This window comes from Corylus avellana, chromosome ca1 (assembly GCF_901000735.1).
Source record: "Corylus avellana chromosome ca1, CavTom2PMs-1.0".
In the NCBI taxonomy this organism is placed as follows: domain Eukaryota; kingdom Viridiplantae; phylum Streptophyta; class Magnoliopsida; order Fagales; family Betulaceae; genus Corylus; species Corylus avellana.
The window spans coordinates 34,264,634-34,291,246 of record NC_081541.1 but is presented as its reverse complement, the minus strand read 5'-3'; the positions used below and the strand labels follow the sequence as shown (position 1 = coordinate 34,291,246).

At 34.2% G+C, this 26,613-nt stretch overlaps 3 protein-coding genes across 6 annotated transcripts; 2 read left to right on the top strand and 1 right to left on the bottom strand.

Moving 5' to 3' along the window:
* Positions 1-7,441: 7,441 nt before the first annotated feature.
* Positions 7,442-14,459, top strand: LOC132190175 (chaperone protein dnaJ 10). Its single transcript, XM_059605086.1, has 9 exons — positions 7,442-7,757; positions 8,558-8,617; positions 10,047-10,129; positions 10,685-10,850; positions 10,931-11,060; positions 12,684-12,842; positions 13,129-13,301; positions 13,935-14,015; positions 14,122-14,459. Exons 1-9 carry the CDS (start codon positions 7,671-7,673, stop codon positions 14,200-14,202), a joined length of 1,020 nt encoding a protein of 339 aa, XP_059461069.1. The 5' UTR covers positions 7,442-7,670; the 3' UTR covers positions 14,203-14,459.
* A 4,083-nt stretch (positions 14,460-18,542) lies between these two features.
* LOC132190183 (protein CASPARIAN STRIP INTEGRITY FACTOR 1-like) lies at positions 18,543-20,341 on the top strand. Of its 4 annotated transcripts, none has more exons than XM_059605104.1 (3): positions 18,543-18,798; positions 19,139-19,194; positions 19,951-20,341. In XM_059605104.1, exons 1-3 carry the CDS (start codon positions 18,717-18,719, stop codon positions 20,077-20,079), a joined length of 267 nt encoding a protein of 88 aa, XP_059461087.1. In that variant the 5' UTR covers positions 18,543-18,716; the 3' UTR covers positions 20,080-20,341. The 4 variants fall into 4 exon arrangements, with proteins under 4 accessions (XP_059461087.1, XP_059461080.1, XP_059461101.1 ...); XM_059605097.1 differs by having other exon boundaries at positions 19,927-20,341; XM_059605118.1 differs by lacking the exon at positions 18,543-18,798 and adding an exon at positions 18,968-19,029.
* A 1,965-nt stretch (positions 20,342-22,306) lies between these two features.
* Positions 22,307-26,402, bottom strand: LOC132184145 (bifunctional phosphatase IMPL2, chloroplastic). Its single transcript, XM_059597662.1, has 9 exons — positions 25,947-26,402; positions 24,984-25,062; positions 24,740-24,834; positions 24,597-24,646; positions 24,062-24,186; positions 23,790-23,856; positions 23,269-23,358; positions 22,774-22,885; positions 22,307-22,638 (listed from the first exon to the last, which is right to left on the bottom strand). The coding sequence occupies exons 1-9, from the start codon at positions 26,275-26,277 to the stop codon at positions 22,568-22,570; spliced, it is 1,020 nt and encodes a 339-aa protein (XP_059453645.1). The 5' UTR covers positions 26,278-26,402; the 3' UTR covers positions 22,307-22,567.
* Positions 26,403-26,613: the final 211 nt, after the last annotated feature.

The following is a 26,613-nucleotide window of genomic DNA, read 5'->3' as shown; positions in this document are numbered from 1 at the left end:
ATTTCTTTAAGGAACAGGCTCCTCTTCGGTTCAGATTCATTTTCAAACAACGAACCCTACCTCTTAAATTATCTGAAAGAGATAGATCTTACTGTCTTCCTCTCTTAAATTGTTGTGAAATTAGAACAACTTAATTTTAGGAAATCCCAAAAAAAAGTGTATAGAAACTAGTGGGTTGAAGTTTACAAAAACTAACAGGTTGGGTTTGCTGGAAAACATGTGGGGTGGGCACTATAAAATAAAATGCGTCAAAACCATGTGGTCATATGAATAATTCTTTTTGAGTACTTTTAGTCAATGGTCATCGACTCATCTTGTATTTCTTCTTTTTCGGAAATTATTTAATTAAAGAAGAGATCAAAATCATATGCTCAGTTTGCCTAGATGAATTATTCATAGATTAAAAAAAAAAAACACCTTGTGTGCCGAGGAACATGGATTCAGGGGATCAATAAAAATTCCAGCTATCGTTGTTATATAGTTGAAACGACGTGACAATGAAAATCAGTTATTAATTTTTTTTTTTTTTTTACAATTCTTGATACAATATCTGACTTTTACTGTTACATCATTAAGTTGTATGACAGTCTACTAAATAATATTACTCCCTTATGTAATGTTATATTTCATACTCATTTATCGCACTCATATCATATTGTCTGATATAATGTGCTTTAAGTGGCTGACACCTTTGTTTATTTAAGTTTGCGACATTGTAAGTCATTTAAAACACGTCATGTTGACCGGTGTGACATAAGTGTAAAGAGTAGCATAACTCGAAAACAAAGATAGAAAATAAGAACTTTAACAAACAAATAACTTTTCTTATAATTCTCTTACAAATTCACGTGGCAATCCACATGAGTGCTACGTAATGAGAAAAATTAAATTACAAAATTTAACAAATAAATTTAATTATTTAGTAACTAACGTAATAATTGCCATTTCATCTGTCACACAATTTGAAATAAACTTATAGTAAAAACTGTATTATACTTAACAACACTTTTTAATAATATAATGATATTACAGTAGAATGTGATTCTCATTATATTTTGATTAGAACCAAGGGATTTTAAGTGGCAGTAGATCTTTGTCATGATTGAGATTACGAATTTTTATTTATTTATTTATTTTGGTGGAAAAGGCCAAAGAACCTGAAGGCATGCACAGTTATTCAGATGGGCCCATGAGAGCAATTGGTAGGTTGGCATGTATGCTTTGAAGTTAACAGGAGATCATATAAGATCATCTACATAATATTATCTTTTTTTCCCAGCATCTAGAAATAAATATTATCAAATTTTGGAAAAGAGCAGGAATCATAATCACTTTTTTTAATTATTTGATTAATATTTTCGATATGAAGTATTTCGCATGAAAAAAAGTAAATTTTACGGGTGAATCGATATTCCGGCTAAGCAATATATTTTTTTAACAAAATAATTAAGCTCTTATATTCACGTTAAGAGTGAAAATGCTTAATGATAAGATTCATGACGTCATCGACCACCAATTATGGAATGCGACAAAAAATTTGGAAGAGACTTATAATGAAAAGTATAATATTATTAGCAGTACCATTAAAGGGGTGGTTCAATGACTCAATAAATTTTTTAAGTGGTGATGCTCTGGTGGAGGTGGGTTAGGGAGTGCATGTGGTTCTCATTGTTTAGGTCTCTTTTGTGCAGGTTTTAACGGGTATGTGCTATAATAATCATGCTCAGGTAAGATAGTCACAATTGATATCTCTGATTTACCCTTTTTGGCTATAAAAAAAACTATTACCACTATTCCATTTATTTTATATATATTATGAATTAAAATGAAGAAACAATTGGACCCATCATAAAAGATCAGGAATGCAACAAGTGTCTTTTTTTGATTCTTTAGATCATGTTATGCGACAAATGCAAAGGTGTTGAAAGGTGATAGGTTCTAGAAAAGCTAATCGGTCACCATTATGTCTAATTGCAGGCTTGCAGCCGTGTATGGCTGAGATTTTGTATATAAGAGTCACCATTAAGCTTCTGTCCGCTCTAATTGAAATTGAATCTGTTGAGATTGTGACAGTTATTTGTTTAAGGGTAGATACATGCATTTGAACGCACATCAAAGTGGCTTGCTTTGACGGCTTCTCTAACTTGATTCTTTCATGAAGGCTAGTTCAAGTAGCGGGATGTTACTTGTATAACAAGGACAAAGAATATGTATCCCAATTTCAATAAATTGAACGGTCACCATTATGTCTAATTGCAGGCTTGCAGCCGTGTATGGCTGAGATTTTGTAGATAACAGTCACCATTAAGCTTCAATCCGCTCTAATTAAAATTAAATCTGTTGAGATTGTGACGTGTATTCGTTTAAGAGTAGGTACATGCATTTGAACGCACGTCAGAGCGGCATGCTTTGACGGCTTCTCTAACTTGATTCTTCCCTGAAGGCTAGATCAAGTAGCAAGGCGTTTCTTGTATAACGAGGACAAAGAATTCATATCCCAATTTCAATAAATTTAGTTCTAGTTAACACTTGGAATATTTAACAAAAAGTGAATGGCAGAGACTGATGTTTGATTATTTAAAAACTTAAGCGATAGAAAATGATTAATTTTTAATAATTTTATTTATATTATAATAATAACAATAGACAATGTCACTTGCTAACCACTAAACGATAAAATGCTAATCCAATTACATACAAACCTTCCCATTTTGTCTCTTTCTTCAACAACAAATGGAGATTTGATATTTTAATTTTTTTTTAGAAAAAACGAAAGAAAACCTGAATAATTATAGTAATTTTGAGCCAATCGAATATAGGCTGGTTCCAACTTGCATAATACTGGCATGAAGTAGCCCTATGCCTGTGAAAGATTCGATTAATTAATAAAATAAGTTGAAAATTAAATATAAAATATAAATAATATCTCATTTACTTAAATATTTCTATAAGTTTAGTTAAACTTTTGACAAGAGGAAGACAGAAAAATAAATTTGTATTGGAACTTCTACTAATGGAGTTATACTTAGGGCCCGTTTGGTTCGCAGAATAGACAATTGGAATGGAATAGTTATTCCCATGAAATAGTCATTTAATTGTTTGGTAGGAGTCTATTCCTGAGATTAGTTACTCCTATGGGAATGACTAATCTCATCTACACAGGAATAGCTATTCCTCTCAAAAAATGAGAGAAATAGTTATTCCTTATGAAAAAGACTAAATTTTCTAAAAAAAAACTTTTTTAATTTTTAATTTTTTTAATCTCAAACTTAAAAAAATATCAATTAATTAATTAAAAACAAAAATTATGTCGGTGGCCGACCACCCCAATGGGTCGCGCCACCCCAGGGCCATCGGGGGTGGCCTTGGCCAACCCCGATGAGATTCCGGGGGTGGCCAGATCCATCGGAGGTGGTCGCACCACCCTTGGAGCACCTTGGGGTGAAAGGTGCTCCAGGGGTGGTGCGACCACCCCTAGGTCATGCTGGGGGTGGCCTGCCAGGCACCCCTGTAATTCTAGGTTTTTAATTTTTTAATTTTTTAATTTTTTTTTTTTTAAAAAAAAGAAGGGTGGGGTTTTGGTAATTTTAGTTCAATTCCCATTAAAATATATATGTTGTTACCAAACTAAAGAATAGGAATAACTATTCAATTCCGTCATTCTCTATTCCTAGTAATAGCTATTCATTTTCCTAACAGAATACTTAATCCGCGAACCAAACGAGCCCTTATTGTTATTAGTAAAATCTGAAGAAAAAAAAAAAATGTCCCGGCGGTAAAAAGGTAAGAAGAAGTAAATTTAATCATTTAATCAATATGTTAACACTCGCTCTTATTGTATGAGTAATTCTAGAAGTTCTTCTTGTGTTCCTCTTGAATCCCTCCAAGAATGATGTGGTTATTAAAATTATCATTTGATCAAAATCTAATAATGATAAATTATAAGCCCAATGGTGATTTTAATAGCCACATCATTTTTGGAGGGACTCGAGAGGGACACAAAAGAGACTTGTAGCTTTACTCCTTATGTATGGGCTCAAAACTTTCCTTTAATAGGTGAGACCCAACACGTGGAATATTTGATTTAAATATGGAGTGAATTGACAGAGTTGGAGTTTAAATTTAAGATCTCAGGCTCTGATACTATGTTAAATTACCAATTGTCCTAAAAGTTAGAACTAATAAGAAGAGATAAATTTAATCAATTAATCAATACTTTAATAAGGTGGATTTTGCACTTGTCCTCTCTCTTTTTTTGTTTGCGTGCGATCTGAATAAAACTACAATTCAGACAAAAAAAAAAAACAAAAAAAAGGGAATCTTTTACAATTTTGTTAAAATATCTAGGGAAAATGTACTAAACAGTGGGATAAAAGTGAAGAAAATCTGTGGATTTAGGTTAGGCAGAGTACCTAACATCAATCTAAAGACAAAAGCAAATATGGTACCAACATTATAGGGACCCATCATGTAAAAGAAGGATCAATGAAGATGAAATCTCATATCATTTTGCCTTTTCCTTTTCCTTTTTTGATTTGATTGCTTGTTGAAAAATAAGTTTTAAGGACATTAGGTTAGTAAGAGCATATGGCAACCTTGCACTTGAACCGCTCGCATGAGACGATGTTCGGCTTCGTTTGTTAATATTTTTTAGAGTGTATTTTTTGAGTTTTTGCTTGAAAAGTGTTTGACGTGACATAATTGTAAAAAGATTTTTTAGTCTTTTGCATTTTAGGTTTACAAAACAAAAGTGAGAAAGATAATGATTTCGGTTAGCGGGATATTAGTAATATATTAAGAATTTATTTGAAGTAAGTTATTTTGATGATTTTAGCTATTAGAATATTAATTAAATGGGGTTAGAATAACAATTGTTTGTTGATCAAAGCGCTTGGGACAAATAGTAATTTAGTAGGATAGTAGAATAAAAGTTTTAAATTGGAACATTGAATTAAATATTACATAAATTATCTTTGAAAACTTTTTAATTTAAAGTGAAAAAGTGTGAATATATCCTATGAGACTTTTTATTTATTTTTATTATTATTATCAAAGTGTGTACGTCATTCATTGCTTTTTAATCCTCAAATGTGCTATGCGTGTCCTTCCCACTACTATCAATAAAATTGCAATCCTGGTTGAAGTTGTTCATTTCATCAATTTTTTATTCAACAAAGTATTCTTCCAAATAAGGTTAGAATAATTTTCTTTAAACCGACTTAGAAAATGTACATGAAAATCTCATATATTACATATTAGTTTAATAAACAAAGTACTGCTAGCAATTCGAACAATAAATATGAGAGAATTTTTCACGAAACTTACCTACCCAAACAGGTCTCGAACAATCGATCAACTTGTTTTGGCGAATGAGTCTTATAAGGCTTTCTTGCATTTACTGATGATCCGAGTGACAGATTACTAGAGATCTGGATCGAATATATATCACCAACAGAGAATTTGAGGGAAAAAAAACAGAAGCTTCAAGTTCTAGGCGAAATGGCATTGGTAGAACCTAGAAGGAACAAAATTATATGCATATTATTGTCTCTTTGCTGCTTCTTATATTGTTTTCTTTCATCTAATGAACAAGAAGTTTGAAAAGAAAAAGGGCCCTACACTTTTTGGTCACAACTTGGGGTGATGTAATTGGCTTTGTTTAGGATAATTTCTAAATTATTGAAGTTATATACTAATTAAACTATTACTTTAATCTCCATCATGTAACAGGATTGATGAATTTTAAAATCTACATGATTTACCCCTACACGGATGGAATAAAAGAACAGTGCAATATTCTGATTGTTAGGCACCTAATTAAAGCAATTTGAATAAAATACTTTAAAGTGTATCTCTTTTTTTGGGAGCGGTTCACAATTCACATCAGCCAAATGAAATACGTGTTAAAATACTGATTAAATAATCAAATTTCTCAAGTTTGAATTCCGATTCCATAATTCTTCTATGTATTGAGCTTCACTTGTTATTGACGGAGTAATTCTTGTACTTGCTCCTCACTCGTATCCGTCTTCTCCTCCTCAATGCCCAACCTGGCCCACCATAGTTGCTGCCAGCCTAATAGACACAGAATCCTCACTATATAACCAAAGGAAATACTAATTTTGGCAAAATTAATATTTGAAGTTTGAAAAAAATCTCTAAAACAGTGTAAATGGCCAAGATGGTTAGATTTGTAGTGAAATGAAATAGGGGATTAGAAGTAGCTCCACACAAGCTTAAAAGCCCAAACCCAATCTGAAATGGGGGAACAAAAGGAGCAGGCCTTCCCACAAATATGCAAATGGGCTGGCTACCTCTGCCCATTGGTCTCCTACGCAATCCACAAATTCTATTTCTCTACGTCCTTCCAAAGCAACATTTTTTTCCCCCCCCTCCAATTGGATCCAAAGGCTCTTTCTATTGATGTATATAAGAATTATTAATTCCATTAAAAATAGAGAAATGTTATTCAATGCGATTTTCATTAGCACGTCATGGAGTAAACACTTATATTTGAAAACTACCCAATTTGTTAAATCCGTTGTTTTTTTGTTATGTTTTCTATTTTCAAAACAAACAGAGAAATGCTAGAAATTACTTATTATTATTATTTTTTTATCTCACAACTATTTAACAATGCTGTCGTACCGGTCACAACCAACTCTTAATTTTTTTTAGGGATAACTTCACTTTAAACCCTTGAATTATCATGCGATTTGACAAGCACTCTCAAACTTCAAAACCTCTAAATTTGAACTCCTTAACTTTCAATTGTAGTCAATTTGAACCCCTCCATAAGATTTTAAACTTTAAAAGTGAAATAATGACATTTATACCCTTGAATTTTTTTATAAAATTCCAAATTTAACCTATTAGAAAAAAAAAATGAAAATCAAGAATATTTTGATCTTTTTAGGCATTGCCGTTAAAAGTTAACAGCTAAATTTAACGAAAGGGGGTTCAAATTAACTGCAATTGAAAGTCCAGAGGTTCAAATTGAGAGGTTTTAATGTTTGAGGGGCTTGTCAAATTACGTGGTAATTCAGGACTTTAAAGTGAAGTTACCAATTTTTTTTTTTAACAAATATTAATATAAGGTAGGTTGAGACGGTCGCATAAGCATAATGAAATAAATATATAGTTTCTACCATTACTTAAACAAAAGAGATGTAATATTCCACAATATTGACCTGACAGTCCTAATCATCATTTAAATTAGTCATTATTTTTTTAAAAAAATATCTGAAGATTGATGAGTTAATATTATGAGATAAAATATATGGTATATATCTTTTGTCAATTATCTCACTATGCTAATTAACTTGTCGGTCACAATCAATATTGAATTTTTATTAAAAAAACTAAAAAAACACAAAATTATTTGGACTTTTAATTCGTACTTTTCAAACTAATAAACAGAGCCACATGCTTTAGGAAAGAATTATGTCCGAGCAGAATAACATGTCACTTTGTCGAACTGCCAGCACCGAGTAAACCGGCGAAGAGGGTAAACGACACGTGTTGCCACAAAGAAACTAGGCTGGGATCAGAGATCGAAAGCCGTGTGTGTGGTCGCTCTAACAAGCTCGAACAAAACATCCATCGTATCGTCGCCCCAAATAGCTCGGTGATTTGTTGGGTGTGTTGCTAGAAGCTTTGATCTAAGAGTGATGGTGAAGGAATCCGCCTATTATGATATACTGGGCGTCAATGTGGACGCTTCTTCAGCCGAGATCAAGAAGGCTTACTATGTTAAGGTAAATCTTTCACTTCAAATTCAACCCATATCATTTACTTCTACTATGATTTAGTTTTTGGAAGCAATTTTGGAAATTGGGTTGCCTTCGAGTTGCCAATCTTACCCATATGGGGTCGAATCGGTTTATGCATACAAATTGTAACGATTTGAGACTGCATCAAATGGGCAAAGTATAACTTTTTAGGCCACAGATTGGGAACTCGAATTCAGCTAGATCACTGGGGGTGTGATGTATAATTAACCCTTTTATCAAAAAATGTGTAGGCACATTATTCAGATCTATTGGCTCACTGGCTATACTTTTTCTTTTACTGTGTTGCATTAGCAGTTTAACTCTTGCATTGTGTGTGAAAGTTTTGACGGGGAAACGATAGAAAAAAGACAAGACTTGACCCATCAATCACAATGATGTTGAAGCTCTCCTAAGCTTTTTGTAGGTAAAGAGAATAAGTAGATATGCTTATAACCAGGAACTCAAGTTCAGAACAATCAAATCAGGCTCTAAATCATGTTAATGTATCCAACCTTAAAGTTTAAGTTACTAGGTGGTGAAGCTCAACAAATAAATATACCCATTGGAGAGCAGGCATCTAATTGACGTGGGATGCCTTACCATGGTCCACCATAAAACAAGCTTAATCAACACTTTTCTTTTTCCTGGTGTTGTCCTACATCAATGAGTATGATTTAATACCATCTTTGAACTCTTTTTTTACCCAGATATTTTAGCTTGAATCGAGAAGAAAAAGACTAATCATAATGTATAAGTTTGTAAAATATTTTACATGTTCTTTGCAGGCAAGGCTAGTTCACCCAGACAAAAATCCTGGAGATCCAAAAGCTGCTGAAAATTTCCAGGTATACTTATAAATTTTGTGTATTCTATACAAGAATATGGTTTTCTTGAGTTATGTAACTTAATAATTGTTCACTTTATTATTAGTTTGTTCATCTTGAGAAATACAGAATGTTTTGAAAGCCAAATGCCAAAAGCGAAAATCCTTTTGATTTGTCCCTAGTTTGCATTGCCAGAAAGGAAAACCCAAGTTGTCCAAATCTATTTTGAGTAACTAAGTTCTTGTATAGTCTGTATTTGTTTTTGATGTAAAATGGTTTCTGAAGGAAAATGCTCTCTGTTCAAAATATATTTTGGGAACATAATTGATTTTCTATTGTTTGGTTGAGACCCGAAAAAATAATATCAAAAATCTTTTCCGTTGTTTAGTTGGTATGAAAAATATTTTCCCACGGCAACTGGAAACCAATTGGAAATCACTCAAAATTGCTAGATAACGCCAAATAGCACTGCCAACAATTCAGAAAGGAAAAAAAAAGGCATCCCATAAAAACCTGCAGATAGGGGGGGGTGGGGGACTACAATGGCGAAATGGAGTTCCCTTTTTTTTTAGGGAGGGGAAAGTGGAAAGGAGGGCAACTAGGAAGGGTGGGGGTTTGCAATTGAGTGGGAGCACTGCAACGCAGGGGAGAGGGAATTGTTGGGTGGCTGCGACATAGAGTGATGAGGGAAATCTTGAGTGGTGAAGAGGGGTTATGATGGGGATAGGGGTATGGCGGGCAAAAGGCAGAGGGAGGTGGTGTCGGAGGGGGATAGTGGTGTTTCTTTTCGAGGGTGGGTGGTGCTGTGTTCAGGGAGAGTGGGTGGGGAAGAGAGGGTGAGAAAAGCTCCAGAAAATTGCTTACACCTCATTTTCTTCCCTTAACAAGTTTGCTATTGACTCAGAAATCTTTTTCCATTCACTTGTATTTTCTACCTGCACTAAACATTGAAAAACGAGGAAAATGTTTTTGGAGAATGTTTTACTCCAAAACAAATGCATAGACCATAATCCATGTTCTATTGTCATGACAGCATATTAGAACACACCAAATTGATTGAAATAGCTTTGCACCGTGCTCATCTCTGTGAGCAGATATTGATACATATAGAGATTACAAATGTAGTTTGATTACAGCACAACTCAAGATAGCTATACATCTAAAGACTCTTATATCTAAAGACTCCTAGATATATGTATACTTTATCACTTATTTGCTTCTAATCTCTTATCACTTGATTCTTGTAAAGGATTAGAATTGTGTTTGATATGCATTACCGTGGATGAGACATGATGTGCTTCAACACAGCACATGGCTTTTTCTTAAGTTACCCTGATTCCTTGTATGGCTCTAGAAGCATCTTAGCGTTGTCTTAAATACTTCTCTGTTCATTTTGTTTTTCTATTTTCTTTTGTTGTGTACTAATTTTCTGGTTTTGGTTTGTGTAAAGGCACTTGGTGAGGCTTATCAAGTTTTAAGTGATCCTGAGAAACGTGAAGCATATGACGAGCATGGAAAGGCAGGAGTACTATCGTAAGTTTATGCCAACTTGTTTCTTCTTTTTGGAGGTGGGGGGTGGAGGAGGTGAAAGGTGCTTTGAGCATATGTTTAGACCATTCACTCTTCTATAAAATGGCATGTGCTTTGTTTAGTTGCTTAGAAATGAACTTCTGAAATTAATTACCTTAGCTTCAGCTCTTTTGATAATTCTATTACATCAGAACTTGTCCAACTTCCTTGACAAATGTTTCCGTTTGGTTATATGAAGAAATTTATGCAGTGAAGTGATTCTGCAAGAAAGCAGCATGACCTATCGTTCGAAAGAAACTTTATGGATAGTTTTATAGGGTTGTAACAGAGCTTTTAATTTGAAGTGAATGACATTTTGACTACAAGATTTAGCACATAAAAAATGATAGATGAACCAGGCTATTAATTATTAGTTTTACATGTTCTGTATCAAAGACCTAGCTGTCCTCATATATGATCTGATGGGGTTCTGTATTAAGCTTTACATTCTCCTCGTCATGTGTTTATTTGGTTCAAGTGAAAACATGCTGAATCTATTGACTAGTTTTTCTTTGCCAGGGACCCCATGTTGGATCCTTCAGCTGTATTTGGGATGCTTTTTGGTAGCGAGTTCTTTGAAGAGTATGTTGGGCAGCTCGCATTGGCTTCTTTGGCATCTGTTGAAATTGATGAAGATTCACAAGATCCTGCGGCTCAAAAGCAAAGAATTCTGGAGAAGATGCGTGTATACTTCTTTCCCTAGTGCTCATAAAAGGTTGACCTGATTCACGTAACTGAAACTCCTGCCTGTTTCTTCATGTACAGGCATTGCAGAAGGAAAGGGAAGAAAAGCTCATAGAAATACTGAAAAATCGCCTTCAACCATTTGTTGATGCTAGAACAGAAGAGTTCATAAACTGGGCAAGTTCAGAAGCGCGGCGCCTGTCACAAGCTGGTAATTTTTAATCACACAGATGGTGCATTGTTTTATTAGAAAAACTTAGAAATCTGGAGAGTGTCGACTTCGAAGAATCTATCTCAACAAAAAGTATTTTATTACTAGCTACCTCAAACTATTCTAGAGAATAAAGACAGACATTAGATTGTAACCAAATTGGAAATTGTTTCTATTACTTTTTTTTTGATAAGTAATAATCAGTCTTGTTAAAAGCGTAAAGGCGCTCTAAAGTACACTGAGAGTATACAAAATGATCACCTAACTAGAAAGGAAAAAGCGAACAAGAAAATCATCGTAATTAATCGACACCGGAAAGACATGCGCAACCATTGTATCATAGAAGGGCTTGATATTCATAAAAAGGGCTTGATGAGAGAGTAAGCATGGTATTTTTGGCTTTTTTTAAAATTATCAAACCATGTTCAGGTCATACACCTAATCTTTTGGTTCTTCATTAACGAGCAATTTCTTATGGAAATTCTCCAGAGAATACAGAACTTCTACCTAGAGTTAATTCAGAGTGGCACCAGCAGTTCCTCTACTCTCAATAGACATACATTTTACACATAATAGCAGACCATGTCGCTTGAGATTTTCTTCCTCATTTCATCCTTGAGATTTGCAATGCATATTTAAAGATATTTGAATCTCAAATTCCTTACCATAGACCTGTAATTTCTTGTTCAGCATATCATTATAACTAGAGTATCCCAGGGCTTCAGTTTGTACTTAGCTGCAAAAGATATTTATTGGCATTTAAACATTTTAAATTTTCTCTCTTATTTCCTTTTCTTCCTCTCCAAAGCATATCTATTTTTCTTAAGTGATCATCTGTGCAATTTCAGCCTACATTAACAACAATGCTTTATTATTGGGTAAATTTCGAGATACTCTTATCATTTTTTCTAGATGCCCATGGCATTGTAAATTGAAGCCCGAGGAATATGAACATTATTCAGTTCCATTCTAGATCGCATGTCGCTCAACATTAAAAGTTCAATGGGTTGGTCAATAAGACAACTGATGAGTACATAATACAAATAAATTTTTGGCTGCATGATTTGAGGAGCAGCTACTTTATTTTAGGAGGGACCTATTGACATTCTAATTTAAGAGAGATTCCTGAAAATATTAAATCAGATGAAACTAGAACACTTCAAGTTTTCAAGAATATCATCGGCAAAATAATCTAATATACTCTTTTAGTGTTATTTATTTCCCTCTCTCACCAAGCACAAAATCCAAAGTGGTCAGCCAGCCACTTGGTTGCCATATTAGCAGACTGCATTACCCATCTGGTGGAAGGTTTATGCTGGGTCCAACTGGTTTTTAGAAATCTTCCTTTCACACTTTTTAGTCGCTTTTCATGTGACAAAGGGACCAGTGAATGGAAGCGGTTTGCACTTTTACTTCAGAAATGTGTACGATATGTACTACATGAGTGGATGGTATTATCATCTGCTCTGGCCTGGTTTGATAAGCATTTTAAATTACTTCTATTGCCTTTTAAAGCAAAACTTTGCGCGATATATGCATGTAGAAGCAAGAAAGGCACTAATGAATGCTAAAACATCTGTCACCTACTGCAATTTTCTTGCTCATTTTTGCTACTGTCATCAGCTTTTGGTGAGGCTATGCTACATACCATTGGTTATATTTACACGAGAAAGGCTGCAAAAGAACTTGGAAAAGACATACGATATATGAAGGTACCGTTCTTAGCAGAATGGGTTCGGGATAAAGGACACAAGATAAAATCCCAAGTAATGGCAGCTTCAGGTACTGTAAATCTGCCATCAAGGTTTCCTATTTATTAAAGAGTAATGCTACATATACTCCCACTCTCCTACTCCTATTTTTATACACCCTTAGGTGTCAGTGACGTGTCACCCACTCTCACCATTTGATTTGGGATAGATTATTATTGATTTTGATCCAATGGTGAGAGTGGGAGCCACCTAAGGGTGTGTGAGAGTGGGAGTGTGTGTAGCATTGCTCTTATTACTTTTGACATTGTCAAATTTTCTAATGAGTGCAACTAGCTTATGCCTTTCTGAATGTGTAGGTGCCGTGTCTTTAATTCAGATGCAGGATGAGTTGACCAAGCTTAACCAAGGAGAAAACAAAGAAGAGAACTTGCTGAAAGCCATCGAAGACAAGAAGAGTGTCATGCTTAATTCCCTTTGGCAGATTAATGTGGTTGATATCGAGTCTACGCTATCACGTGTCTGCCAAGGAGTGAGTTTCAATATATCCTTTCTTTAGCTTAAAAAAGTAAAAAATTTCTCGAGCAAGCTAAAACCTTTTGGCTTGGTGCCGGGTAATTTTAGTTATCCCTTGTTCATAATGATCTTTTTAGACTGGATAGTGGATAGTTGACCTTATCCTCTCCTCCCTCCCCTTTGTTTGTTCTTTGTGCTAGACCATGTGCTGAGTTACCACGAAAGATTGTGGTGGCCCAATTCAATTTAGATAAGTTTTCCAAACACCCCTTTGTGAAAGCAGGCTCAAGATCAATTGTGCAACCCTTGCTGCCTATGTAGGAACTACAACTACCCCAAATATCATTGACCTGTTAGAGATTCAAATTCGACACATGAAAACTAAACTCGTTTCAACTTGGTCGGAAGGGTTTTATCTCCCGTGATTGTTGATAGTGCTGCTCATTGGCTATTGAGATGTATTCTATTGTCAATGCCTGTAGGACTATTTAATTCATACATGTTACATGCTCAAAGTTATATTAAAACCAGTAGATCAACAGGATGTAATAAACTGAAACTTGAGTGCTTACAGAATTAATCAAAGAAAACAAAAAAAAACTCTAGGTGCATTTTTAAGAAATGCTTCTTTGATTCTGCGGTGTCTCAGGTTCTCAAAGACCCCAGTGTTCCCAAGGATGTTCTGAGAATGCGGGCCAATGCATTGAAAAAGCTGGGGACAATCTTCCAAGTAAGTAGTAGCTCTGCTAATATTATAGTAGCTTGAATCAATGTTCCACCCCTTTATATTTATGTCTGGTTCATTTTCTAATCAATCAATTCTCGATTATTTTCAGGGCGCCAAGGCTCCTTACAGTAGAGAAAACAGCCTGCGGCATGAAAGTGACAAACCAATAGACACTGCTTCATCATCATAGTAATCTGGACACTTATGAGGGCATCTGCTTCATCTGTGGATATTAATATGTTGCATATTGGATATTTGTGGGTTTGGCTCTACATATTCTTACCCATTTAGTGGATTTTGAGCAATGTTTTCTTTGTTGATTAATTCCTGTCCATCTGTAGTTTGTTCATGGATGCTTTAGCATGTAACTTGCAGTCTATAAGTTCATAAGGAGTGAAGTGTTTAGCAGACAATTCAATGAACAAGAATTCCTATTTTCATTACCAATTAGGGTTTTAACATTTTTTGTATGGACAAAGTTTTTTTTCCGAAGCCTATTAAACTAACATTTGTCTAAAATGCATGTGAGAATCACAAAACATGCATTTAGATAGATAGTTTAATAATTCCTTAAACAAAATTTATGGATTTTTTTTTTTTTTTTTTTTTTTTTTTTTAAAAAAATTCTTCTGTAGTAAGAACTGGATCAATATTATCAACTAGGCTAACAAAGTAACAAATTCTACTAATTACTATGTAATCCATTAGAAGATTACATAGCTGATATGCCATCAATAATTCCAGGAAAAAAAAAAATCTCTTTTGAGACTTGCCATGTTTTTATGATTATCTTGGACCATGAATTTACCAATTTCATATACCATCTCTAATGATGATGATGAGACAGCAGTAAAGACATGGCCTAGAACCACCATCAGCTTGTCATGCTGTATAAGTTGACCTTGATTTGATACCACCTTAAGTGTGTTCTACATTAGTTGTTTGTTTGTTGACCTTTTTCATTCTCCTTTTTGTTATATCTTTCAAAACAAAAATGTTGACAAACAACTCAAAACTTAAAGCACTCAAAAAAAAAAAAAAAAAAAAAAAACTTACAACTATTATTTTTATAAAAAAAAAACCAAAAACAAAAACAAAAACACCCTCTTAAAAGCATTAACAAAAAGAGCCTTTGTTTGATGAGCATCATTAAAATTTGTATGAATTTAATCTATTCTAAGATCAATGAGTAATACTTATCATCTACAGCATTGGAGAATCATAGTGGGATTTATATTGGCTTGCATTCGTACTCTTTGAATGACATTGTGGGTTGGCCCTAATAGACAAGCAACAAGGATGGTGTGGTGTTGCATTGTCACAACCATGGGCGGAACTGTGTATTAGCATGGGGGACATTAAAATTTTAAAATTGCCTTTAAAATTTATGATTTTTTTTTTTTTTTTAAAAATTTTTTTATAGAATGTCCCCCCAAAATTAAATTTTTACCCCTCAAATTTTCTTTTTTCCTAGATTAAAAGGCGGGAATGGGCGACCAGTGCAATTTTCCCTCTTGGGCGTGACCATCAGAGTTCTCACTTGCTGTAGAATGTTCGGTTTTGAGCCATAGCTATTGTCTGAGAAGGCGAATCCGTCACCACAGCCCCACCAAAGTGCAAGTTGGTAAAGCTCATTTTTAGTAGCATCTGGTTCGCGAACTACTACCGCAAGCAGGTTTGAACCCGTGACCATTAGGAAGAAAGGAAGAAGGGAATTGAATCTTATCCCCTGCTGCTTTACCAACTCAACTACCACCTTGGTGGTCTCTCTTCTACATAATTTTGATATCACAAAGCATACCCACCACTCTTCTTTTCCTCCTTATTAAAAGAAAAAAACCCCAGCAGCAGGAAAGAAAGAAGAGCCAAAGAGGTAAGGAATATTAGGGTTTGTTAATTCCTAAACCCTAAGCAATAAAAACCTTAAACCCTAAAACTCTAGGCCCTAAACAGCCTTTAACCCTATTTCAAGCAAAAAATAAAAGAAAACAAATTGTTCGATTCTTTTTCCTTAATCCTAAACCTAAACTCTAAATGCTGAATTCCAAAGTTTGATAAGATTGTTACTCATTAAGTAATATATAACACGACTTTCCATTCATTAATTTTTTGAAATTTAAAATATTTTTGCCAAACCAATTGTGCTCCATTTTTTTTTTCTCTCATTCTCTCTCATGAATCCTGATTATATCTAGTGAATGGTTCACTCTCCTTAAATAAAAGAGAAGAACTCCTAAACCCTAATACTCATATAACTTTTTTCATAAATTAATTATTTATTGTTATGGATTACTATTGATTATTTGGTTTTCTGGTCCTCCAACACACACACACACACACACACACACAAAGAAAAAAAAGGAAAAAAAAGAAAAGAAAAAGGAAGAGTAAAGTAAACGCATTGTGAATATGAGGATCCTATAGGGGACAAAGAATCCAAAAAACAAAGATATATCAACCACTGAAGACCAAAACACATTCAGATAACAAAAAAAAAAAAGAAAAGAAACAGAATTCACTTTATTGGATGTCCAAAAGTAACCTAAAAAAGACCAAAGCTTATTCTTGGAGATGATTGTTAAAGTCATCACAAAACTAGGTTTCACATGTGGCCTCTTCTTTTCAGGAGAACTCAAAAAAGGCAACATGGCCAAGTGCTATGTTTTCATGCTAGCTTGTAATGACAAAACATCACAGTGATCTCAATGCAAGAAAGAGCTTGTTGAAGTGTGTCGGCAAACGAGAGCTTTGATGCCTAAGTCAGTATAAATCAAAGAGAACGATTTAAAAGAAAGCAAATGTATAGTGTTTAAAGGAAGGGGTTGAAAGTTTCTTTTTACCTGGTGTCTGCCACTTTTTATAATAGATTAGCCGTAGCTGTCGGATACATGTCACGCCTTCATTGAAGACTTCCCTATTGCAAATGTTCCCCAGCTACTTCCCACGACTCCTATGACATGATTTCCTCATACTCATATGTGCCGGGAATCACGGGAAAAACTTAACGACGTGCTAATGTTCTCAGACCAGTTGGTTGATGGACCGAACTGCCTCAGGTTCCGCAAACCCAACATAACTAAACCATTTGATCACATAAAACCTACACTAATTAATCATGGTTTGGCATTCAACCATGATTGGTGTTTGAAGAAGTAACCTAGAGAGCTAGGAATTAAGTAGATCATTGAACAATTATTGAGTGCTTAGTAGGAGGGGAAGATTGAATTTAATAATATAGAAGGGGTCCTGTCCTAACACCACTTTAATTGTTTGAAAAAGGAAGCAAAAGAGATAAGATTATTTTAAATCTCACGGTGATCTCTTTATTCTCCACCAGTGCAATGTCCTTGTAGTGGCATTTGGTGTGTGGTCCTTGTCTTTAACGATAATTGAAAGCACTAGTCATCCACAAAAGCTATTTTATGCCAACCCTAAACCCTAAATAATCCCCTAATCACCAAGCATGCGTTTCACCCCATACAACTGAAACCTAAAAATACAATTCTAGGCTCCACCCTCATACACAAATTTGCATATTTTATATACACACATATTTATACCTACACATATACACACATATAGCAAGACTCGCAATAACAGTAATTATATTAAGAAGAGAATTCATCTCTACTCAAGATGTTCTAATTTCGAAATTAAAATAATGCTATAAAAAATAATAAAAATGAAGTTATACGAGTTTGTATGAATCAAACTGAATTTATACGAATATAGCTCATTTAATGATCGATCAAGCCTAATTTTGTGTTCAAGATTGTCTCATTTATTAAAGGAACTGAATTTGAGTGGAGTTTATATGACCACGTTGTCGAACAAACTTGTTCATTTACAGCCTTAGGCCCACCTTGGAGAATGAATGTCCAAATACTAATTAAATGATTAAATTTATCATTTTCACAAAAAAAAAATGACTTCAACACAATTGTATATGATGGTTTTTTTTTTTTTTAATTTTTTTTTTTTTTTTTCTAAGCAAATTTGGGAAAGGCTTATAGGATTCAAAACAACGAAAAAATGGCAGGCTCTTCAACAATAGACTCAAAACGGAAGTGTATATGGTGGGTTAATCTGATCAATATTGTTGGCTCAAGCCAACTTGGGCACCCCAAGTTTGATGATTAAAGTGAAACGACTTCTATAGCCAATTATCTCATTGCATCCTCTCGTTTCGCTTACATTCCACTCGCTCCGCTATGCTTCTTTCATGTGGCCTTTATACTAGAGACTAGTGTTACTCCCTTGTTCAGAGAATATGAGCCACCCTTAATTTCTGTGAAAAACCAAGAAGTTGAAAATATTAGCTAGCTGAGTTTTGTTTTTATAAGTGAGGGGTAATCTGATAATTTCCACTAAGGGTGCACCCTCATAGTCATGGAGTACTATTTAACATATATATATCAATATAGTGAATCCACTAACTTGGTAGACTTATTAGTGCATGCCCCAACAACAGGAAAGTGGTCTCCATCCCCTTTTCTGTTTGAATTTTTAAAGTAAAAGAGAATGAAACTTTGATTTTTATAATTGACTGTCAATTTTCAGTTTCTCTCTAAGACTTAGTAGTTTCCCACTCTTAAGTCAATTTTATGCTCCTTATAATGAGAAAGGAAGCATCATTTGGTCTATTCTCCATGCATGAGAAAAAGAGGTTATAATTAGAAAACTGCACAAAGTTGCCTGCTCAACATGGGTCGTCTCATTCTTCTCAGCAAATTCAGCCTTCTCTTCCTCTTTTCAGCATCTCTCATTTTATCAACTTGTCTGGCAGGTGGGTCTTTTTAACTCACTTTGCTGCAGCCTTAATTTCGTGCATGCAACTTGTACTTACTGTCAGATCTTTTATTGAAGATGGAGTTCAACATATATATATATATATATATATATATATATATATATATACACACACACACACATCAACTGCTGACAACCATCATGTTCATTAAAAGTTTCATGCGGCTTGATCTTTATCTTCTTTGCCTGTTGCTTATATTAGTTCAGGGCATGTGAACAAAATGGGCTTTTCTTTTGATGAAACTTTCTTCCATATGCAGCATATATATTGGAGAAGATTAAACCACTTATTTGCTTGAATTGCTTTTTTGCTGCAGGCCGACAGTCCAAGTTCTTCAATGAGTTGGATACAGAAGCTGAAGCAATTAAGGAGGTTTGTTCTCTTATTTCCTTTGATCATTTTTTTTTGAGTGTGGGGGTGGGGTGGAGGTGTTCTTTCTTTCTGTAGCCGTTTCATGTGATGCATGCATGATAAAAAGCACTAGGGTAGGGTTGAATTGTACCGTTATAACGTTTCTCAAAAAGTTTGCACTTTTTCCTGAAAAATTGCTGACAGAACATTAAGGCACTTAAATGATGAATTCTAACACTTTACGGGGTGGATTGAAACTTTCTTCTAATAAGTAGGGTCTAACACGTAAAATATTTAATAGAATTGAGCTGTGAGTTATTAGGAACATGCATGGTTCGAATTTAGGATCTCAGATGTGATATGAGGTTGAATAACGAATTGTTTCAAAAGTTTAAATTGATCATAAATAATGAATTTAATTATTTAATTTATAATCTAACACTAATCATGTAAATTTTGTTTGATGAACAAGGTTTAACTTGCACAATAATCTTCCTTATTTAAAGATTTGCTGACTTATTTTTATGAGTTTTTATTGGCTAGGGAATACAACGGACCGAAAACCATTTCCTTTTGATTTCAAATTTAGGGTTTTTGCTACGATATCATGTCAAATAACTAATTTCAAAAGCTTAAACTTGATAATAAATGATAAAATTTAATAATTTAATTATTTTAAAATCTAAACTTGCTCAATAATCTTCCTTATTTGTCAGATTTACTGATTTATTTTTTTGAGTTTTTACTGGCTAGGGATTTGATTTGTTGTTGCCACAGCAACCATCTCGCAACAATGAAGAGGACACCATCCATGAAAGGCTTCTCAAGGTTAACACCAAAGACTATGGAAGATATGATCCATCACCAGCTTTTGTTAAGCCTCCTTTCAAACTCATACCCAACTGATCGATGCTTTAGCCTTCCAGATTGGCAGTCTGAGTGGAAGTACCTAAATAAATGAAGCAAACTTCTATATTATATTATATGGCATATATCTAAAAAAAAATACCTAAGTTTTGAACCCTCATATGTGTTATATATATGTAGCTTCTTTAGAAGAATGTGTGTGTCAAATTTAGTTATGCTGCATGTGTATACTAAATAGTGAACTACATAAAGTGCATTGTGTTGATCAGTCTATCTGTAATATATAATGAGGTTATAGTTATCCATGTACTTCTGTTGATTCTGCTTTAGATGACAGTTTTTTCTCGATTTGGGTTTGAAGAATTTTTTTTCAATCCAATCTATTAAATTGACATATGTTTTCAAAGCATATGTATGTGAGAATCACATGCTCTATTAAAAATGCATGTGAAAATCACATACTTTTAAGGATATATGTCAGTTTAATAGATTAGGCTAGATGAATTTCCTTCCGCTAAAAACTTTTTTGTATTGTATATATAATTTTCTCAATTCAGGATCAATATAAAAAGCTGAACTTTGTTTCAGGAAATACTTGCAATAATATCTTTAGAAAAAGAAAAAGAATAGGGGTAATTTCATTTTAGACTCCTGAATTACCACGCGATTTGACAAGCTCCCTTCAAACTTTAAAACCTCTTAATTTGAACTCCTGAACTTTCAATTGCAGTTAATTTGAACTCCTTCGTCAGATTTTAAACGTTAAAAGTGAGACAATAATGTTTATACCCGACTTTTTATAAAATTTCAAATTTACCATTAATTCCAAATTAAAAATAAATAAATAAAAACAAAAATGAGTGATATTTTGGTCTTTTTAAATATTTCCGTTAAAAGTTAACGGCTAAATCTGACGGAGGGGTTCAAATTAAATGCAATTGAAAGTTTAGAGGTTTAAATTGAGAGATTTTGAAGTTTGGGGGAGGCTTATCAAATCACATGGTTATTTAGGGATTTAAAGTGAAGTTACCTCAAAAGAATACGAGAAGAAGGGTGAAATTAATGGAGAAAATGAAAAGTATTAAATGCAACAAATGGACAGATGTGGAGTTAGGCTTTTCCTTCATAGTGGTAAAAATGGACTCTGAAAACAAAATTACAGTTAATTAAGTATGATCCATTAGTTAAAAAAAAAAATCTTTATTTAGCGTATATTTTGTAATATTTTGACATAAATGTGTTATGTCGCACGACAGTTAGAACACGGCGAGAACTACGTGATATTAATTGATTGGTTTGACGTGGCATACTATTAATTAATTAGATGGTAGATCGATGAAGAGACCTATTTGAAACTAGAGAAAAAAACTAAGGACCTAAGTTTTGAAATTGAAACCTTAGGAAGCAAGTTAAAAAAACCTATTTGGGTTTGTCCAAAGTAGAACAATATTGATTTGTAATTATCTTAAGAAAACTCTAGCAATTTCTATAATACGAGGTTGCTAAGTGGATTTTAGAATGTCTTCGGTGTTTCACAGTGCTTGTTGATTGTTTCTCGCGTACCACGAGCTTTGAGGATAACTAAAATTTTTCATTTTAACATACGTATGAAATGTTGGAATTATATATGGGTGCTTTCAAAAAATTTATGCTTGTTCTATACCAAAGTAAATTTTTTAAAAAATATATAAAAATATAGAATTGGGTTTTCGACTTCAGACCCAACTTTAGTTGAAATCAACAATGATATCCGACATTCGATCCGCTTTTGTTGAAAGCTGATTGGTACCGACTATCGAGTTAGAAGTATGGTGGGCGGGTTTTGTGCACCCTTCAATGTTTATTTTATTTTTTTTGTGGGGACAAGTTAACATGGATTAAACTCAAGAAGATACAAAATCACCTAAAATAATAGTGATAGGAAGAGCTGAGATGAGCACCATTTGGTTGCAGGAGCGACGCCCGCTATTATTCATGTTATCAAAAAACGTGTGTTTCTTACATGTTCAAAAGATATATAACCATTTTATTAATTGGGTTGAAGAAAATAGGAATACATGACTGTTTTATGGAAAGTAAGAATACATGACTATTTTATAGACAGGATTGAACGAATTTTCTCTAATCTAATTCGGAGAAAATCTTTATCCTTTGCTTAATGTTTGCTCATTTCATACCATTAATAACACCATGGACTTTGTAGACGGCTTGATCAGCCTTATGCTTGATGACAGCTCTAAACTAGCTTAGAAAGAATTCTTTCAACTTAGTTGACATGAAGCATTTCAATTCCATAAAAAGCATTCCTAAGGGGTTCCAATCTTGTCCACTAGTTTTTGTGACAAAAGATAAAAAGTGAAAGGTAGATATATGTTACAGATGAAAATTGCCCTGCAATTGCATTCCAATATGCACAAACTTCACATCCTCTTAACTGATTTTTTTGCAGTCAATTTTTTGAATTCTAATGGCCCATCTACATCCTTTAGGGAATAGTCTTTTACATTTTACAGTTCAGTGCAAATGTTCACGGCCATTGTAATGAATCTACAGCTTGTTGGTGAACCTGTTTGTCCCCAGCCGCCACTACGTTATAACCTGGAAAATAAGGCGATAAGCATCGGGGCATTTTACAACTAAATTCATCAATTGGATTTGACCATGTAAAACAACTGCAAAACCAGAATGAAATGAATTTTTAGAAAAAGAAAGCATTGCAGATGATAAGCGTACTTGTTGCACTCGAGTCCGGAGAAGCCTCCCAGTGAAGCTGGTTTCCTTTCCAATCAGTTATAACACCCCCAGCACCTTCTATTACAGGTATTAGTGAAAGGAAATCGTATGGCTGAGAAAAAGAAAAGTTACAATGCTGTTTAGATGAGAGCATAATAACTATATTTTCTGCATAAGATCATTAACAAACCAAAAAGATAACAGAAAAGGAGAAACTCTGGTGTCAATATTACAGAAAATATGAGTATTTGGTAGTTTCCCTAGTAACCACCAAAAATTATCAGAATTTCTTTTCCAGCCTATTTGTTTTCTTGGAAAAACCTGGACACAACTATCTACTTCAAAGGTGCTAGTCATACCATGTTCACTCCTTGCCTCATTTTGAATACCTAGTAACACTTGTCCACAATTAGGACAGAGATATACACATAGCCACACGTCCAGGGTGCCCTAGTCATATATCAACAATGTGAAATGAAAATGTCCGCAGCTTACCTTTAGACCAGACTCAACAACAAGATCCACAAAACCAGAAGCCAAAAGAGCATAAGCATAGCAGTCACAGCCATATAATGGCACTTTTACCTGCAGATCATAGAAAAGTTGGAAAAGAGAATTGGCTATCAATAAATCTATATTTTATTTTGTTTTGCAGTATAAGAGATGTCAAATCTAATTGTTTAGTAGGAAACCATTAAATTTGGCCAAAAGTCTCATTTTTGCTCAAAATATCAACAATTGTACACTGCAAGGCATCCGGCAACAGAACTTAAAATTGGCCCAAAATTTTGTCAGAAAGGCTGGTGTAGAGCAAACATAAAATGAAGTAAAGAGGGGAAAAATGAGTAAACAAAAACACTACCAAAAACAGTCAAACTAACCATATTATCATGATTTTCTTACAGATTTATGACATCATAAGCACATCACAGCAGTATCACATATTACTGGGAAATATTCTTAATACCGCAAGCAACCGCCTTTTCAAAATCAATTTTAAGCAGATAAATGCAGACCTTGTTTCTAACACGAGCAAATGCTTCTACTGCATCTCCACTGAATAGATGAGGGCTTGTAGTGTACCTAAGCAGAGAAAATGAAAGAGAAGAAACGCGAAAAGAAAACGGGTTATGGATCCACTACTTACAAAACTTATGCACGGACATTTTCAATGTCCTCCCAAAAAAAATGCAGATGCAAGGAAAAAACATCACATGCTCTATTTCCTGCAAACTTTTTTTTCTGCTAACTTTTTTTTTCTGCTTCAGAAGAAATATAGTAATCATACAAGTAGGCTTGTGACAGTTTTGCACAAGAGCGCGTAGACAATTCTTGTCCATTTAGTGTTGTTCTCCTTCCACTTATCCCAATCCATCTTTCTCTTAGAATAGGCTGATTGATTATGCCAAGAATCTGAAAAAACATGCTTATAATTTTTAGAAGTTTATGACTAATTTCACAAGATGAACTAACCATGCAGTTATCTAAACTCAATTTGCACATTTCCACTCATGAGACAACGTGACAAATTAAATGAACAAAATCTAGTACAAGAATATTTGACAGGTAATACAACTCACATGCCCCAGAGATTATACGTTTATGTTGCATGCTTAATTAGAGAGAAAACCTTGTCAACCAAAAGCAATATATACTGAAGTGACAAGGACTACTTTCCTTTCCCTCCCTTACTTTTTAAAATTTTCTAAAAATAGCATTTTACCTATCAAATGTAAAAAATAAAACAATCCGACCTTTTCTATTAAACCCAAATAATGCAACTCCAAAATAATGAACTAAGAAAGCAGCTGAGGAATTCTTACTGGTTTACCCCTGTATAGCAGTGCAATGAGGGTACCAAACAAGGGTTTTCCTGGAGTAAAATACAAGTTTAGAATTATTTGTGTATACTTGGAAAAGCTTAACCTCAATGGTGATAATATTTCAAAGATATAAAGAAAAATACCAGTAATGAAACTCTTTGTCCCATCTATTGGATCTAAAACCCAAACATAGTCCGCAAACTTCTCTTTGCACCTCCACCCATTCTCCTCTCCGTAACTGCAATTTCAATTTCAAATATTTTGATAACTTGGCAGTAAGATATAGGGAAAAAAATCAGCATCTCACATAAAAAAATTAAAAAAAAAAAAAAAAAAAAAAAAAAATCGGAAGAGCTGTAAATGAAAGGGCCCAGGGTCATAACTTACATTGCATGAGAAGGAAAATTCTCTAGTATAATTGAAACCATAGATTCCTCTGCTGATTGGTCTGCAATTGTTACAGGACCTGCAAGCGAATCAAGTAAATATGACTGGAACAATAAGACAAGACCTAATGTGACAACTAAGTCTAAATATGCCACACACTATTATTCTTAGCCTGGGTGTTTACAAAAGCAGAGAACGAAGAGAACTTCAATTTGCAATTCTTTAAAATTATGGCCTTCCGGGACCAAACTAAGCAATAGTCTCTCTTCAACTAAGCCTACTAAAATTATGGCCTTCCTGTGTACTTGGGAGTGCCTTGAGCTTTTTATTACTTATAAAAAAAAAAACTAAGCCTAGTAGAATGCGAGTACCACAGTTTCAGGAAATAAATGGCATAAAGCATGAAAATTTAAAAATTTGATTTTATCATATTTCACTTTCCTCTGTATTCTCGGAAACCCAATAAGGGTTTACAGGATAATTGAACTGCTGATCACAAAGAGGATTAGTTGAACCACATTAAACCTCATATTTCTTATCAAATCATCCTTATCTAACACTTGCTGGTACATATTGCCACTACACGTGATGTGAGCTATTAATTTAGCTTAATCAATGCATAATAAATCATGTTTACATCTCCTATGAGTTATTTAAATTTTTTACCATCAGAACAGCATAAGCTACAGAAATTTAAGTTTTTTATTATAATTATTTCTAAATTCTTAACAATTTTCTAGATTTTTCAAGAACATTGAACACAACCCACCTACCATTTGGATTAGTTGATGCGATTTCTTGATATCTGATAAGAAAACCTCAAAGGAAAAAAAAAAAAAAAAAAAACTTCTTCTTTTCCTCGATTTTGTCAATTGAAGCACATGGTATGGTTCCTAGAGTCCGATCGAAAATCAAACCAATTTCCCACTCTGAGATATGAAGGGCATAGTCATAGGGGCTTACTCAGATCCTCCTTGTCGACAATATCGAACTTCTTCCGGAAGTACTTCCGAATGACTTCTCCGGCGGCATCGGCGACCGTGTTGGCGACCTCGGCAAAGCGATCGAGTTCGGAATCTTTAACGGCGTCGGCGATGACGCCGTTGGAGAGCTCGGAGTTGGAGGCCATTGCGTGTCGGCGAGAGAGCGAGAGAGAGAGTGGGAAGCGACGGTTCGGGAGTTTGTTGAAAGTAAGGAACGAGGCGGGAGAGGCGGTGTGAGCGCGAATCAAAGGGTTGGGAGAGAAGAAGAGGAAGGAAGGGTTTTGGGAGAGAATGTGCGCTTGTGTGATCATCCCTGCAGAGACTGAGAGGGAGCCAAAGGGTTTAAATACGCGACGAGAGAGAGTAGTGGGAGACAGTGGAGGCCGAAGAGTGACGGAGGTGAGCTTCTTAATTCTGTTGTTTTCCGCACAAACTTTTGCTTTACTTTAGGAACATAGGCTATTTAAACAAGGAATTATTATTATTATTATTATTTTTTTTTTTTAAAAAAAAGAAAAAATGCAAAATTAGTCCATTTGGTTTATCTGATTTACAATTAACTTCCTATGGTATCAAAATGAACTCAAAGGTCCATGGGGTATGCCAAAAATATAATTTAGTCTCTATAATCAAATTCCGTTTACTAA